The 16,087-nt window shown below is 60.0% G+C and overlaps 4 protein-coding genes across 8 annotated transcripts in view; 3 read left to right on the top strand and 1 right to left on the bottom strand.

Moving 5' to 3' along the window:
• The window catches only part of CORO1C (coronin 1C), a 39,412-nt gene extending 36,611 nt beyond the window's left edge, over nucleotides 1-2,801 (top strand). For all 3 annotated transcript variants that reach the window (XM_005524303.3, XM_014253831.2, XM_014253833.2), the window contains exon 11: nucleotides 222-2,801. In XM_005524303.3, the coding sequence (XP_005524360.1) occupies nucleotides 222-341 (120 nt within the window). In that variant the 3' untranslated portion in view covers nucleotides 342-2,801. The remainder of the gene's footprint in view (nucleotides 1-221) is intronic.
• A 666-nt stretch (nucleotides 2,802-3,467) lies between these two features.
• On the top strand, nucleotides 3,468-7,735 carry SELPLG (selectin P ligand). Its single transcript, XM_014253834.2, has 2 exons — nucleotides 3,468-4,187; nucleotides 4,957-7,735. The coding sequence occupies exon 2, from the start codon at nucleotides 4,962-4,964 to the stop codon at nucleotides 6,147-6,149; it is 1,188 nt and encodes a 395-aa protein (XP_014109309.1). The 5' UTR covers nucleotides 3,468-4,187; nucleotides 4,957-4,961; the 3' UTR covers nucleotides 6,150-7,735.
• Nucleotides 7,736-8,351: 616 nt separating this feature from the next.
• TMEM119 (transmembrane protein 119) lies at nucleotides 8,352-12,778 on the top strand. 3 transcript variants are annotated; one of them, XM_014253645.2, is made up of 2 exons: nucleotides 8,352-9,823; nucleotides 11,452-12,778. In XM_014253645.2, the coding sequence occupies exon 2, from the start codon at nucleotides 11,474-11,476 to the stop codon at nucleotides 12,221-12,223; it is 750 nt and encodes a 249-aa protein (XP_014109120.2). In that variant the 5' UTR covers nucleotides 8,352-9,823; nucleotides 11,452-11,473; the 3' UTR covers nucleotides 12,224-12,778. The 3 variants fall into 3 exon arrangements, with proteins under 3 accessions (XP_014109120.2, XP_005524629.3, XP_014109121.2); XM_005524572.3 differs by lacking the exon at nucleotides 8,352-9,823 and adding an exon at nucleotides 9,842-10,066; XM_014253646.2 differs by lacking the exon at nucleotides 8,352-9,823 and adding an exon at nucleotides 10,088-10,515.
• A 1,166-nt stretch (nucleotides 12,779-13,944) lies between these two features.
• On the bottom strand, nucleotides 13,945-15,984 carry ISCU (iron-sulfur cluster assembly enzyme). Its single transcript, XM_005524302.3, has 5 exons — nucleotides 15,859-15,984; nucleotides 15,673-15,786; nucleotides 15,374-15,484; nucleotides 14,712-14,790; nucleotides 13,945-14,375 (listed from the first exon to the last, which is right to left on the bottom strand). Exons 1-5 carry the CDS (start codon nucleotides 15,940-15,942, stop codon nucleotides 14,281-14,283), a joined length of 483 nt encoding a protein of 160 aa, XP_005524359.1. The 5' UTR covers nucleotides 15,943-15,984; the 3' UTR covers nucleotides 13,945-14,280.
• Between the last annotated feature and the right edge of the window lie 103 nt (nucleotides 15,985-16,087).

The following is a 16,087-nucleotide window of genomic DNA, read 5'->3' as shown; positions in this document are numbered from 1 at the left end:
TCCAACCCTAACCCAGCACCAGCACCTTGCTCACCACTAATCCCTGTCCTTTGGGGACACAGAGAAAAGTGTTGCCTGAAGAGCAGGGACTGCTCCTGGATGGGTTCATCCCAACTGCTCCAGAGTCTGTCACACCCTCACCCTCCAGCAGTCCCACTGGGAGGAGCCCTTTCCTTGGAAAACCCCAGAGCTCTCCTCACTCATCCTTTCCTCTCTTCCAGCAAAACGACGCCAAATTGGACGAGATTTTGAAGGAGCTGAAATCCATCAAGGACACGATCTCCAACCAGGACGAGCGCATCTCCAAGCTGGAGCAGCAGATGGCCAAGATCGCGGACTGACGGGGCCACCAGCCCAGGCACACCCCAGCTCCCAGTTCAGCCAGCAGCAGCCTGCAGCATTCCAGTACGAGCTTTCCTGTTCTCCTAAATCCACGTCAACGAGAGCCGATGATTTCAAGCCGAGCTTTTTAGTGAAAGATTTTTTTTCGTTTCCCGATGTTCCGATGAATTTCTGTGACTGTGTCAAAAACAAGGCAAAAACGAGAAGTGCTACTTTTACAGGTTTATTTTTGGTTTTTTTTCCAGATGTTATTATGAATCCTTGAAAAACTAATCCATTCTTGACTTCTGATGTCATGCCCAAATATCTTTTTTTCTAGATTTAGGGACCAACGCCACATTGTTCTTAACTTTTTTTTTTTTTTTTTTTTTTTTAGAGTTGCCAAAAAATAGAAAAAAAAATTGCTTTTATTTTTCTTATTTGCCACTTTTGCAGTATTTGTGTTTCCATTCCAAGGGACAGGGGGTGTGGGGGGTGTTTACACTGTGCAGAGAACAAAGCTGAAGCTATTTTGTATAAATCCTCCATTTGGAACAATCAGGTGGGTTCCCTTCCCTTCTCTTCCCTGTGGAATCCCCTTGGACATGGGATCAGCTGCCTTTCCTGCTCCACAACATGTCCCCAACCCCCTTGGCTGACAGAAAAATACAAATATATCATTCTGAACGAGGGGATTTATTTCCTACTGAAGTTTTAAGCCAGTACCATGTTCCCATTTTCCTGCAATCCCAGGGTTTTGATTCCATGACCAAACTCACACATTTTACTTGCTAGTTTTTATTTCCATTTCGAGGCAGAAGTGACTTCCATGCAGGAATGTTTTTATCCATGGAGTTCCAGGTAAGCTGTGGGATGCCAGCAGTCGTTGCTGTAAATCCTTTTTCCTGCCCCCCAACACTCCTGAGCTCATGGATTTTAAGGAGCTTTTGGAATCCATCAGCCCCTCACACCAGTGCTGATGATAGGAATTTTCTCTGCTTCCAAAGCAGCATTCACAGCAGAAAGGTGATTTTTCCATGATAATTCTCCACAAACAAAATGCCTCCGTTGTTACTTTTTTATCATTTGTTTTCTCCTGTCCATCATTCCCATTCCTGCCTCCCACCCTGCCATGCTGGGAAGCTTTGCAGGAAATGATTTGTTCCCGGATGAGATGAGCGACCTCCAACCCCAAACCCCTCCTCTGCACTCCCAGCCCTTCAGAGCAGAAGGGACTGGGAGGGTGGATTTGATCCCAGTTTGGAGAACTGGTTTCTCACACGGGTCCTTTGGGATCCTGCAGGGAGAGGCCCCGTGAGTGCTCCAGGCTGGCCAGGGAGCTCCTCCTGGAATTCCATGGGAGCTCAGCTTGGCAAAACTCTGCTCGGGCAGGGTCTCCCCTGTGAAGGAGCTGTCAGGGATGGGGCAGGCTGGATCCCTGCTCCCAGGCTGTGTCCTCGTGCTGGGAATGGGATCCAGGACACCCTGGAAAGCTGTGCCAAGCAGGATTGGTGCTGCCATTCCTGCACGGCCCATCCCTGCAGTGCCAGGGAGTGCTGATAACCCATCCTGAATCCAAAGGTGGGAGAGACCATCGGGTGTCCGAGAGCTCTGGATCCCTGTCCCAGCTGGACTCTGTCCCTGTGGCAGCTCCGTGTGCTCCCACCTGGAGCATCCTGGTGGACACGAGTCCCTTCATCCAGGCTGAAGTGATTGAATTTTTTTTTAATTATTATTATTATTTTCCATTAGTTTAGCTAGGAATTCTCCGATTTTCCATTTTTCCCAGTGTTTGCATGTTCAGAACTTCCAGGTTAAGGATTCCCTGTTGTGGAGGGATGCGTGTGTGGAGGCGGAATCGGCCGGGGGACGTAGCTGGAGAGGATGGGATGGAGGAGACAGAGGGTGTGGTGGGATTGCAGAGCAGGAAAGCTTCAGAAAAGTGGGATTTCTGTGTTTTAGGGACAAGTGGCATCCCCTGCCCTGTGCCCGTGGATCCACAATCCGGCTGCTCCGCGTTCTTTGGCTGTTTGGTGACGTTTCTGTATTGCAGTAAATGCCTGAGATGTGTATTTTTATGGATTTTTTTTTTTTCTTTTTTTCTTTTGGAACCCAAACCCGACGGTCGTTCTCCCCACAGTGGTGATTTCTGTGTCGATTTGTACGTGTGACTTCAGGGTTGTGTGCTCGGGGACCTCGGGTTTGTTCCTAACATTGGAGGGAAATCAGTTTTGGGAGCCGCTGGATTGAGGTGCCCGGGGGTGGGGGTGTGGGAGATTTTAGTTCCTAGCCTGTATTTTATTTAAATGAACTGATGCCTCGCCAGGCTCAACCGGAGTCAGTGCCTGAAGCTTTTTGTAGCCGTGATATCCCGGGAGAGAACCAGCCCAGTCCGGAAAGACGCGCTCTTATAGAGCGGCCAGAGTATCTGTCCAAATATTTGCTTCCATTTTCAAAAGATAAAAGTCATTGATTATAAACTGCCTCTGCTTGGCTTTTCCTTTGGCTCTCGGCATTCCAGGTCTGATAAATAACCGGGATGTGGAATGATGGACACCTGAGTGGGGGCTGTGGCTGAGGGGGTCCTTGGGGACCTTCTGCTCTTGTCCCAGGAGAGCCAGGGCCCGTTCCCGAGGTCACACGTGGAATCCTCCCTGGTGATTCCCAGTGATGAGCCCGAGAGCTTGGCTGGATGTGGGCTGTGATGGCACAGATGGGATGGGGGGTGATGTGTTCCCAGGAAGGAACCAGCCCTGCTTGGGAACTTCCCTGGATCTGGGTGGGGAGGGGCTCATTCTGCTCTTCCCCAGGTGAAATCTGTTTCCAGGAAGTCTGTAAGGACACACAGCTTGGGCTGCAGATAGCATCACTTACCCCACCCAGGTCTGAGCTCTCTCAGGGCTGCGGCGTTTCAGGGGATGTTGCACAACCACCTCCGGAACACCCCGAGCCCGGCAGCGCCCCAAAGCCGGACAGGGATGCTCAGTGCTCCCTGGGCACCATGGATCCGTCCCAGGGACGCTCACCCCACAGGCCTGAGCCCCACTTTTTCCCTCTTCCAGCCCCCTGGGCAGGTGTTTCGGAGCAGGGACGGGCTGGGTTTCCGAGGGCGGGGGGTTGTTGACACCCCGAGCCCGTTCCTGCGGATGTGCCTCTTGCAGCACCTTCCTGCGGCTGCGGCTGCGCCTCCCGCCCGGGAGCCTGCGGTTGGGGCGGGGGCTTTCCTGTCGTGCCGGTGCCACGAGGCCGGGACAACACCCAGGATAACACCCAGCAGCCCCCCCGAGAGCCCCTCCGAGCATCCTGGGGATGGTGCAGAGAGAAGGAGCCCGGAACAAGGGCTGTGCAAAGCATCGAGTCAGGCCCTCTCCCTCCTCCTCCTCTTCCTCCTCCTGTGCTAAGGCGTTTCCCGGTGTTGAGGTATCTCAGGGCACCCTGGCCCCCTCCCTGGCCGTGCCCACACCGTGCCCGGGGGGTGGCAGCGCTGGCACCAGGTTCGCCGTCACTTCTGCTTTCGGGGCGACATCAGCCCCAAGAGCGCAGCTGCTCGGTGGGGCCGAGCCGGGGGGCTCCCACCAGGGCAGGAAGCCCCTCTTTGGGGCCTGCCCACACCCTGCCACCCTCCCCGGGGGGTGCCCGCAGCCCCCCAGCCCTCGGTGGCCCCACTCTCGGCGTGACGTCCTTCTCCCCCCGCGGGCTCTGGAAACCGCAGCAGCTTTTCCGCGCTCCCTCCTTTCCCCGCCCGGCCGGAGGTGAAGGCGGAGGGCTCCCCACGACGCCCGGTGCCAGGGCTGCCCTCGCCCCGCCCGTGTCAGGCCCTGCCGGTGAGTCCTGCACTTGGGACCCCACCGCCTCCATCAGCACAGGTGAGCCCTGCTGGGGAGGTGCTGGAGCGGGGCTCGGCCCCGGGGATGCTCTGGGTGCAAAAGGCGTGCTCAGGATCCCTCGGTGCCGCTCTCCGCGCTGGTCCCTGGGGGTTTTGGGGAAGCGGGTGGGTGCTTTGGGGATGTGGGAGTCTCCTGGGGACGCTCGGAGCATTGAGCCGTGTCTGGATGCTGTTGGGTGCGGATCCTCGGGGACCTCGGTGCCTTCCGCCCGCCGGGGCTGCTGAGGAAGGGGGGGATTGGTGATGGAACAGGGGAATTTGGGATGAGTTTGGCGTGGATTTGCCTCTGCTGCTCCGGCACAGAGGCACAAGCTCATGGTGGCCTCAGCCTGGAGCCCTGTGCCAGCCCGGCGGGCAGAGGGGGAGGACGGGCACCCCGGCGCAGGGTGGGGGGGGATTTGTCAAAAGTGTGGGTGAAATCCCTGTGGTTTCATTTCCACACGGAGACTCATCCCGCAACTGCCCCGTCCCGCAGCAGCTGCCTCCATCGCGGCTGATTTCCCATTTCCAGACACTCAACTTCCCTATCAAAACTTGCTCCTGGAGCAGAGCCACCGGCGCTGGGCTCCCGCAGGTGGGGGCTGCGGCAGGAAAGAGGTCACTGGGTGCCTCCTCCATTCCCCCGACTCCGAGGGCCCCTCTCCAGAGGGGGAGGAGGATCCTCGGCTGGAGTTGGGGCAGTTCCATGCTCAGCGTTCTCCCGCGAGGAGCAGGACCCCGATGTCACCTGCCCTTTCTGTCCCCTGCAGGTCCCATGGCGCTGGGCCGGGCCGTGCTGCTGCTGCTGCTGCTGAGCCCCCTGCGGGCGTGTGGGGCTGAGCTGCTGGAGCCGGGGCTGCCCCGGGACGGGCAGTGGGTCTGGGGGGCGGCCGAGCCCCTGCCCCTCTCCCGTGGGAAGAGGGATGACAGCGGGAAGGGGCTCGGTGTCACGGCGATGCTCAGCAGTGACAGGAGCGATGGTGTCTCTGTGCCGCCGCCAGCACCCGGCACCGAGGCCGGCCTGGTCCCTGTGCCAACCGCGGCCGAGCCCTTGGATGATTCCCCCGAGCCTGAGCTGCTCCTGAGCTCTGCAGCACCAGAGCCCAGCACAAACGCCAGCCTGCTCCGGGTGCCTGTAGTGTCCACCACAGCAGAGCCTATGGATGAGACAGATTCCCCTAAACCCGATTTACTGGAGGACTCTGTGGAACCAACAGTGCCCAGCCTGCTCCAGGTGCCTGTGGTGTCCACCACAGCTGATCCCATGGATGAGACAGATTCCTATGATCCCGACCTGCTCCTGAGCTCTGCCCCACCACCAGCACCCAGCACCAAGGCCAGCCGGGCGCCCGTGGCGCCAAGCACAGGTGATCCCATGGACGAGACCGATTCCCCTGCTCCCGATCTGCTGCCAGGCTCAGAGCCCCAAAAGAGCATCGCCACCACCACCCGCAGCTGGCTCACGTCCCCCAAGGAGGAGAGCACAGTGACTGATGGCCTGGACAGCCGCTCCTCCGCGGGGCCACGCTCAACAGCCCCTCCAGCCTTTGTCCTCACCACCACGGGCTACAAGAACCCCAAGAAATACGGGGCTCCGCCTGCAGCGACCCTCCCGGCCTCTTGGGACACCACGCCGGAGGCCACCGCGGTGCCCTGGGAGCCCAGCGGGATGATGATGAGCAAGTGCCTGCTGGCCATCCTGCTGCTGGGGCTGGTGGCCGCCACCTTCCTGGTGTGCACGGGGGTGCTGGGGACGCTGCTGTGGCGGCGGGCGCGCTCGGGGCAGCGCCGGTTCAGCCGCACCGAGATGGTTTGTATCTCCTCGCTCCTGCCCGACGCCGAGGCGGCCGCCGGCCCCCGGCCTGTCCCGGCCCGGCGGCACAAGCTGCTGCTGCCCGACGGCAGCTCCGAGCCCGATGGAGACAACCTGACTCTCAGCAGCTTCCTGCCGGAGCACTCCTGAGCCGCGGGGGTGGCTCCTGCATCCTGCAGCTCTGGGGACCCCCTGTTCCCCGGTGTTTTAGCTTGGACCAGTGTGACGGAGCTGCTCCCCCTCGGCCAGCTCAGCCCTCGAGGCCCATCCCATTAAAGAGTTACCCGGACCTGGTGGTCTCTTCCTGGCAGGGACGGCACCCGCCAGCCCCTCCCCGCCCCTCCGCCTGCCCACATCCTGCTGCCAAAATTTCGCTTCTCCAACCCTGCGGGAGCAGAAATGAAACCCGCGGCCACCCCTCGCCGGGCAGGGACCAGACCCTGGGACCTCGGGGACGGGACCGCAGCCCCCGGGACCTCCTCCCCGCATGGGCTCGGCCTCGTGGGAGCTGGGAGCGCGGGGGGGACGGGGCGGAAGCGCCGGGGACAGGGACGGGGACAAGGACAGGACGGGTGCGCTCGTGGCACAACGTGTTCCTGCCTGCGGTCGCTGCAGCGAGGCGGGGACGCCTCCGGAGCCGCCGCTGTCTGTCAGGTGCTCGGCCCGGGGGCGAGCGGTGGCCGCAGGGTCTCGGCATCATCCGGCAGCGCTGGCCCCGGCTGGGACTGGGACTGGGAGGGATGAGGAAAGCAAATCCAAGAGAGGCCAGAGCCTCCCATGGATTTCACCCGCTCAGGCAGGTGTCAGTCACCCCTCAGGCCACCGACTGATCCCTTCCTTGGGGGAGTGGAAATAGCCCAGAACTGGCCCTGTCCTGCCAGGCTCAGTGTCCCCATTTATCCATTTTGGTCCATCTAGGCTTCACATCCCCACATCCCCACATCCCCACATCCCTACATCCCCACATCCCCATCTCTGCTGTGAGCAGGTTCAAAGTCCCCATCTCTCCCTCCCCACCCTTGCCCTGCCAGATTCAGCACTCCCATTCCCACACCCCCATATCCTCTTCCCCACATCCCCGAGCTCGCAGCCTCCTCAAAGGCCACTCTGGGCTGTCTGTCCAGGGGGAATTGCCAGCGTGGTCGTTCACCTGCATCCCGGCCCCGCTGCCTGTTTACATTCACCCTGTGTTTGGGATATTTTCCATCTGGATCCTGGCAGCTGCACAGCCCCGCTCCGGCTGTGAATGTAAATGTTTATGGGTGAGTCAGCCGGGCCAGGAGACCCGCAGCCGGTGGCCGTGGCCGGTCCCCACGCAGGAGACCCTGACCGTGGGCTCCTTGCTGATGCCACCCTGCTCTGTCCCACTGTGTCCCCATGCCAGCGCCCCGCCAGCCAAAGCAGCCGCGGGGAAGGAGGGATGCTCCCATCCTCTGGCTTCACCCCAGAGCAGCTCATCCGGCCTCTGCCCCCGGTGAGGATGAGGCCGCTGTGTCCCGAGGAACTGTGTGGGCGCAGATCCGAGGGATTGCTCCCGCTCTCCCAGCCCTGTGCTCTCCAGCAGGAGCCCAGCGAGGATAAATTTCCCTCCACCGCAGGAGCGGGAGCCGGGAGCCGGGAATCGCCCTATTTGGCGCAGCCAGCAGGTCCTGTCGGGCTGCCATGGCCCACCTCACGGCACAGGAATTCACGGGAAGCCTGCGCGGTGTCACAGCAGGATCCTCAGGGATCAGGGCAGCTTGCTGGGGTGGGTGACAGGGGGCCGGGGGTGTCACCGGGCTGGGGAGGGTGACAGGGGGCCGGGGGTGTCACCGGGCTGGGGAGGGTGACAGGGGGCGGGGGGTGTCCCGGGGCGGGGGGGGGTGCCGGGGGGCCGGGGGTGTCACCGGGCTGGGGAGGGTGACAGGGGGCCGGGGGTGTCACCGGGCTGGGGAGGGTGACAGGGGGCCGGGGGTGTCACCGGGCTGGGGAGGGTGACAGGGGGCCGGGGGTGACGCAGTCCCACTCACGACGCTGCACATTGAGCTCCACACGCCTCGTGCAGCTCCGCAGGACGGGTCCCCCCCTCCGGGTATTTTGCTGGCGCAGCAAAGCGCAGCCCAGGGAAGCAATTAAAAGCAGAGCAAAGCTGAAATGCCTCAAATTGCCGGTTCCCCGGGCGGGCTGTGCCGCCGAGCCCAGCCCTGCGCGGTCCCGCGTTCCTGCTGCCCCAAATTACACAGCGGGGCCGGGCGGTCCCGGCCCTGCCCAGCTCCGAGGGGCCGGGCCGGGCCCGCCGCAGGCAAAAACGGCATCGTAATGGCCGGGGGGAGCTGGCACCGGGAACCGGGCCGGGAATCCCGGCTGTGAGGGTGGGGACACTGGGCAGGGAGGGATGGGGATCTTGGGAGAGGGGAAAGGGAAAAACTGGGCAGGGATGGATGAAGACTCTGAGCAATGAAGGGTGGGAACCGTGGGCATGGTGGGATGCAGATCCTGGACAAGGTGGGATGGAGACTCCAGGCAAAGCAGGATGGAGATCCTGGCTAGGGTGGGATGAGGCTCTTGGATGAGTGACAGTGGGGACTCTGCACGATGTGGGATGCAGACCCTGGGCAGGGTGGAATGGGGACCGTGGACAAGAAGATGGAGCCCAACACCGGCATTGTTTGGTGCATTATTGGGTGCATTATTGGGTGCACGGGGGAAGCTCAGCCCATCTCCACCTGGGCTGCAGGAGCAGGGCCGGATGCTGCTGGAACCCCTCCAAGCTGCCCTCACCCCCGGCCTCCCCTCGCCTTTCTCCCTTCCCCTCTAAGATTTCATCACTGAGCACTTAAGGCCGGGAAAAGCCGCCCCAGCAGCTGCTGGGAGCAGCCAGACGGACGGAGCCTTTATTTCGGGGAGCCGAGACACTGGCAGCGACGCCGGAGAAACCCCAGCGGCGCCAGCTCCCCTCCGGCCGAGGGGACTGAATCCCCCACCCCGCGGGGGTCACGGTCCCCTGGCGCTGGCCGTGGCTTTTTGGGGGGTCTGGCAGGTCCCCAGAGAGGAGCAGAGGAAAATAGCAACAGGATGAGGTCACACAGCGGCTGCAGCCTCTTGAGCAACCTCAGGCCAGGCCGAGGGGATCAGGGCAGGGGGAGACAGAGTTTGAGGGGGGGCTCAAGAGATGCCCCCAGACCCCCAAACTGGACACTGGGAGCTGAGCAGCTGCTGTGCTTGCCTGGGGAACCAGGGGGACCCCTGTCTGTGTCCCTGCCTGCACCCCACGGCAGAGGTGCCCAGGCTGGGATTTCCAGGCTGGGATTTCCAGGCTGGGATTTTTTGGAAGCATTCTCCCGAAATTAAGGGGATGGTCCCAAGCCATGTTTTCCCCACTGGCTCAATAATGTCAGGACACTGAACCCACATCCCTCATTGTCCCCCTTGGACCCTCGGATGGGCTTTACCCCCATCTTCATGGATAAAAATAACACTAAAAACTGTGTGACCCCCATCCCCACTTGCACCCCAAAATGTGGTCCCTTCTGGGGTTGATGGTGGGGAGCACCATGGCTCCTTTGCTGACGGGATAAGCCAGGAACACCCCCAGCCCCAGCTGGAGTTCATCTGGGAGGGGGCTGGGGGCTGCCTGCCTTTCCCTGGCCTCCCACACCCCCTCCCCATCCCGGCCGTAATGAGAACAAGCTGGTCCCGGGCTGCGACGCAGGAGGAGGAGGAGGAGAAGGAGGAGGAGAGGAGGGAGAAGGAGGAGGCTCCATCCCAGCAGGCTGCAGAAAGGGGCTCGAGGTGTGTGGGACAGATCCCGTCTTCCCGGCTCCCTCCCGCCGGCTGCAGGCGAGGTGAGGATCCCACTGGATGTGCCAAACAGCTCCCCAGTTTTTGGGTGGCTCTGGAGCAGGGCTCAGGCTGTCCCACAGCCGGGGGTGCTGCGGTGAGCGCTGGGCATGGTCCCCACGGCGGGACACGGGACAGAGCTGGCCACATGGCTGCATTCCCAGGCAGGAATCGGAGCGTGCTGCGTCTGGACAACACCAGAATCGTGAATTTCTGGAGCGGTTGGGAAGCGGAGCTGGGAACGAGCTGTGGGTCTGGGGTGGGCGAGGATGGGGCTGGAGTGGGATTGGGATGGGGGTGGAGAGCTGGCAATGCCCGCGGTGCCAGGCCCTGCTCTCAGCACTGCTTTGGGCTTTGCTCAGCCCCTCCATGGCTGTGGCTGCTCCTCAGCTCTGATGGCTGCCAGGGAATTGAGGCCGTCCCCATCCCGGGACCCCTTTCCCGCCGAGGGGCCCCTGTCTGGGGTGAAGAGGGGGATGAAGGGGCTCATCTCAGCCCCTCAAACCCTTCATTCTCCCGGTGCTGGTCAGTGCTGTGACCCCACAGCCGCAGCAGTGCCCATGGGGAGCCGGGAGGGTTGGGGGTCAGGGGCACCTCCCACCTCCGCTGCCGTTTTTTTGCACTGGATTAATGAGAACCAGATTGTGCAGCCGGGAAAGAGCCTGGAAGCCAAATCCTGCTGCTGGAGTCCCTCTCGGTCTGTAGGGCTGCTGGCTTCGGTTGGTTTTGGGGTGGAAACGGGATGGGGGTTGGGATTTGGGGAGCCTGAGGTTGGGGAATTGTCATGGGGGGTCCGTGCTGATGGAGCTGGGGAGCTGCTTCCTGAGACTTCCCCATGGAGCCGTGCGGAGGGGAAGAGCCCTGGGAATGGCTCAATGGCGTTACGTGGCGTGGCACGCGCTGGTGGCCCTTGGGAACGGTCACGTCCCTCTCCCAAATCCCGTGGGGTGCAGAGCTCGGCCAGGGGCTCACCCCGGTCACTGCTCCAGGGTGGAAAGCATGTCTCCCGTGTCCCACAGCATGCTGTGGGCTGGGGAATGGGACGGATCCAGCCCCAGCAGGGTGAGGAGCACAGCACAGGGACGGAGCCAGTAGTTCCCCTCTTTACCGGGGATGCTCAGGCAGCCGGGACCCCCCATTCCCTGCACCCCAACTCTGGGGCTGCCCCTTTGTCCCCCACCCCACCCCAGCTCCACTCAACCACCATGGTGGCACTGGGGTGAAATTCTGCCCCAAACTATTTTTAGCCGTGCTCCAGCTGGGAATTAACGGTCCGGGACTGGCGGTTGGGAAATGCCTCTTGCGCCGGGCCCGGCCCCTTTGTAGCGTCGCCTGTGTCAAAGTTTCCACTGCAAACCTCCATTTTTCAGGAATTCTCTAATCAGCCAAATGACCGTTGTCTGGAGCCGGGCGCTGGCAGCAGCCCCGGTCCCCCGGCCTTGAGCAATCCCACCCAGCTGGCTTCCAGCTGCGCCCTTGGAAAACAAACGGAGCCCCTCGCTCTGTCAGAGCGAGAACTGTAGGGAAAGCTCCCTTTCTACTTCCACGAGGAAACTCAGGCGGGTGGGGGCCGGCTTGGGGGGCTCGCTCTGTTGGGGTATTAACACATCCCCCTCCCCTCTGCATCTGACAGGTCTCCTGCACCAATCCTGGGAATGGGCTCAGCCATGGGCACGTGGCTGCTGCTCCTGGTGTTGCTGGCGGTGGCCCCGGCGCAGGCGGCAGCGCCCCGGCACCGCCCGGTGCTGCCGGACACCGTGGGCAGCGGGGACGGGGACGAGGCATCAGCCACGCTGCCCGCCCAGCCCGTCACCCCCCGGGTCAGCCCCACGGTGGGGGACGCGCCGGGGACCACGGTGACCAACAGCTCGGCGCCGGGCGTGCTGGACGGGTTGGTGGATTTCTTCAAGGAGTACCTGCTGCTGGTGGTGGTGGTGGGCTCGCTGTCCTTCGTCCTCCTCTTCATCATCTGCGCCGCCGTCATCGTCCGGCAGAAGCACAAGGCCTCTGCCTACTACCCCTCCTCCTTTCCCAAGAAGAAATACGTGGATGAGCGGGACAAGTCGGGGGGAGCGCGGGTGTTCAGCGAGGTGCCCGAGAAAGCCCCCGAGGCGGGCGCGGAGGAGCCGCTGGACGGCAGCCGGCAGCTCCAGGCGGACATCCTGGCTGCTGCCCAGAACCTCAAATCCCCCCACAAGGCACCGCTGGCCAACGAGGCCCGGGATGAGCAGAATTCCCCTCAGGAGAAGGAGGAGGAGGAGGAAGAGGAAGGAAGGAAGAAGTTGGGGGATGAGCAACCCAAGCTCCCTGCCCAAAATCCAGGTGCGGAGGAGGCGGCAAGCGCAGGAAGCAAGGAGACCCCAGATGCATCCCAGGATGGCTCCCAGGCTCCCTCTGGAATCTGAGGCAGGGACACAGTCCCAGGCAAGCCTGAGGAGCTGCTGGCTTGGGACACGCGATGGACACGGTGGATCAGGTTCTGTACGTACGTGGTGGCTCAAGGAAGCCCCGATGAAGATCCCGTTCCCACCCAGCTCTCCCAACCCTCGCGCTGATGGGATGCTCATGGGGGGGATTTACCAGCTGGTGGCTTTCCCCAGCACTGGAACACTGTCAGCCCCAGCTCCTGCTGCCCAAGGGGCCTCTCCCACCCCAGGAACTGGGTGGGTGCATCCCCCCAGCTCCAGCTCTGTCCCCACTGTGCCACCAGCTTCCTCCCAAATCAGCAGCAGCCTGGTCCGTGCTGGGCTCCTGGCTGGGAGCTGTGTCCCTCTGGGACGAAGGACGGGAGCAGGGCTGGAGGTCTGTAGGACATGGGTCAGCTTTGCCCATGGCCGCCCAAGGGTAAGAGAGATGAGGGGACAAGGTCCCTCCTTTCCTTCTTTCACCCCAGAGCCCAGCTGGATTTTTGCCTCACTTCCTGAACCCCTTCAGCTAGAAATAAACGTTTCCTCCGCACAGCTCCTCTCCCGTGTGTCTCTGCAGCCGGGGGGTGGCCAGGGGACAGTCCCCATGTCCCTGTGCTCCTCCAGGGGCAGGGAGTTATCAGACCCCAGATCAGCACATCACGTGCCCTTCCAGGAAACCTTTATCTTGCACCCACAGCTGTGGGGCTGAGGGGGGGCTGTGGGGGGACTCAGCCACAGCACTGGGGTGCAGCTGCTGCAGTGGGGACAGCAGGGAAACCTGCAAGGTGAGAGGCTGCTCTGCCCCAAAAGCAGCACACCCCTGCAGCCTCATGGGTCCGTGTTTTATCCCATTATGTCCCTGCCTCAGGACAACCTTCCCCTGGGAAGAGTGTGCCACCACAAAGAGCTGATTTTGCCCCAGAGCAGATGTGAGCGGGCGAAGTTTCCCAGATTCTTTTTTTAAACTGGGGGATAGCAGGATTGTTCTGTGAGGGAAAGGCACGTTCCTCACTGCTGGAGGGTGCCAGGAGCTGAGGAACCACAAGAGGGACCTTGTGAGTGACAAACCTGCAGCAATGTGTGACCTGTGTGTTAAAAATTACAAATACTGTGCTCAGATGGAGCAGAACGAGACAATTATTTTTTTAAATGTGGTTTTAAATTTTTAACAACACCCTCAGTACAAAAAATGGGAAGTGAGGTGTCTTGTGGGGGGTTAGAAAGTGAAAAGGTGAGGTTTGCCAATGTGTTGTCTGCTTGGTTTGGAAATACTCCCCTAGAAAAGAGGAACTCTGGGAGCTCCCCCCTCAGCTCTGCTACTCCCCACCAGGGTTCCAGTCTGAGGGTTTATTTTAGAGAATCCTGGAGTGATTTGGGTTGGTTGTTAAAGCCCATCCACTTGCAAACCCCTTCCTTGGGCAGGAACACCTTCCTCTAGCCCAGGATTTACAGCTGTAAGAGAGCACCTGGTGAGTGAAAAAGTGAAATTCTTAGAGAAAACACCCCAAAATTTCCTCAAACACAAGCTTCAAAAATTAAGCAGTGACAGGATGGGAGCAGAAACCACCAGTGTTTCCTGGCCACTTTTCCCTTTGGCACCTGCAAAGGGTCCCAGAATTCCAAGAGCAGGAATTTGCCCCTGGATTGCGACACCAACCCTGATGCAGCCAGAGCCAGGGGCGGCCCCACAGCTCTCAAACACACATCCAAACCAGGGCAACATTTCCCACTAAATTCCATAAAATATTAGGCAAAACTAGACATCTTCTCAAAAAAAACAAAAACAAAACAAAAAAAAAAAAACAAAAATGAAAGTGCAGCCCTTCTAGTACCAGACAGCGGGGTTTTGTCTCCGGAGCGGAGTCTTCCCGCGGCATTCCCGAGGGGATGGGAGCCCCCATCCACGTGAGCACTACGGAGTGGCTGGACACCACAGGGACACGTTGTGCGTAACTTGTGCGTATCTTACAGCTTGAGTAGTGCACAGGGTCCTACTACAGCCCGGGAATTGCGCTGCAGAGTGAGGAGGGAGGAGGGGAAGCTGTGCAGGCAGTTCAGGCATTGTCGGCTTCTTTGTCGGACTCTTTGTTTTGATCCTGCTTCAGTTTGTAATCAGCCAAGGCAGCCTTGATGGCATCTTCAGCCAGCACTGCAAAGCAAAAAAAAAAAAGGGTTTTAAGGGAAATTCAAGGCCTTTTAGGATAAAAGATGAGGTAAAAACAAAAGCAGGACAAGACCAGCAGCACAGACCGATCTTAGGAGTAGAATCTGAATGGAATTCCTAAAATACTGAATTCCTATAGTGCTGATTTCATGTAATGTAACTTTAAATAACAATATAACATTGAAGTGATCTGAAAATTAACCCTGAAATCAGAACAAGTTTTCTCTTAAGGGCAGTGCTGTGTAGAAACTCTTTGGAAAACAGCATCCAGAAGCAGCTGTGTTGTTCCCAGATCATCTGAGATCCAGGGTTTTCACTTACTGGAGCAGTGCAGTTTGACAGGTGGAAGGCAGAGTTCCTTGGCAATATCTGTGTTCTTGATTTTCAGCGCTTCATCAACCTGAAACACAGGCAGAGGTGGTCACAGGCCCTGCTGTTTGTGTTTGCTAAGAAGGTTTAATGCCCCAGAGCCAGCAGAATCCACAAGGGAGATCGCCTCAGCTGCCTAGAGCAGTGAGGGATGTGAGAATTAAGGAATGTCTGATATATCAGTGTCACAGACTGTCCCCACTTGGGCTGTTTTGAGTCTCTTCATCCTCTACCACAACACTGAGGTGCATTTACTGCTGGCAGAAACAATCTAAAGATTATAAGTAAAATTTCTGCCATCAGCCTGGTTTCGCTCATTGCGTAAGACACAAAGGAATTTCCTGGTGGAACTGCTCAAAGTGTGGCTATAACACTTTGGGACATGGTGGAGCTGCCAGTGCTCGGGGGACAGTTGGACTCAATGTTCTTAGAGGGCTTTTGATATTAATGATTCCCTAATGAAAAATACAATTGTTGCCCTACAGCTACAACCCTGAGAGTCACTTCTACAGCACAAAGTAGTGCAGGGACTCCCCAGAGAGCACTTCCTCCGTGATCCCAAAAGAGAACGCAGGCACGTGGGAAGCTCTGCAGCTTTCCCGGAGCTCCCTCACCGTTTTCCCTTTGACCCACTCCGTGGCCAACGAGCTGGAGGCGATGGCCGAGCCGCAGCCGAAGGTTTTGAAGCGGGCGTCCACGATCTTGCCGTTCTCGTCCACTTGCACCTGCGGGAGCATTTTGGGGACACCTCAGCGCCCGGTTCAGCTCAGCCAGGTCCCCGCAGCCGGGCCCCCGGGGAGCGGGACTGGCCCTGCCCCGGGCACAACGGAGGCCTGGGGGACACAGGAGAGTTTGACCCTCGCAACAGCCTGATGTAAAGCCCACCCAGGTGTCAGAGGGCCCCCAAGGTCACCTGCAGCTTCATGACGTCGCCACAGGCCGGGGCGCCCACCAGGCCGGTGCCCACGTTCTTGTCGTTGCGGTCAAGGGAGCCGACGTTGCGCGGGTTCTCGTAGTGATCCACTACCTGCCAAGACAGCGTCAGCGAGGGTCACCCCGCATCTCTCCCGTCCCTCTCCATGTCCCGCTCGCCCCTCACCTTCTTGTGGTAGCCCAGCGCGGCCGGGGCCGGCCCGGACCGGGGCCGCAGAAGCGCTGTCCCCGCCGCCCTCAGCGCCGCCATCTTGACTGAGGGGAGGGTTGGTGTCCACCCCCTTTTTATAGCCTCGGGCGGGTTAGCCACGCCCCCGTCACGCCCCTTCGCCTCCCGAGCCCGCCTCTCACCCCGGTCATACATTGGCCGCTCGGACGGTGCGAGCGCTGGAGGT

This window comes from Pseudopodoces humilis, chromosome 20 (genome assembly GCF_049639895.1).
Source record: "Pseudopodoces humilis isolate 2021_Gansu_Grassland_sample_001 chromosome 20, ASM4963989v1, whole genome shotgun sequence".
Lineage (NCBI taxonomy): Eukaryota > Metazoa > Chordata > Aves > Passeriformes > Paridae > Pseudopodoces > Pseudopodoces humilis.
The sequence above is the reverse complement of the archived record's forward strand: the minus strand, read 5'-3'. Positions and strand labels throughout refer to the sequence as shown.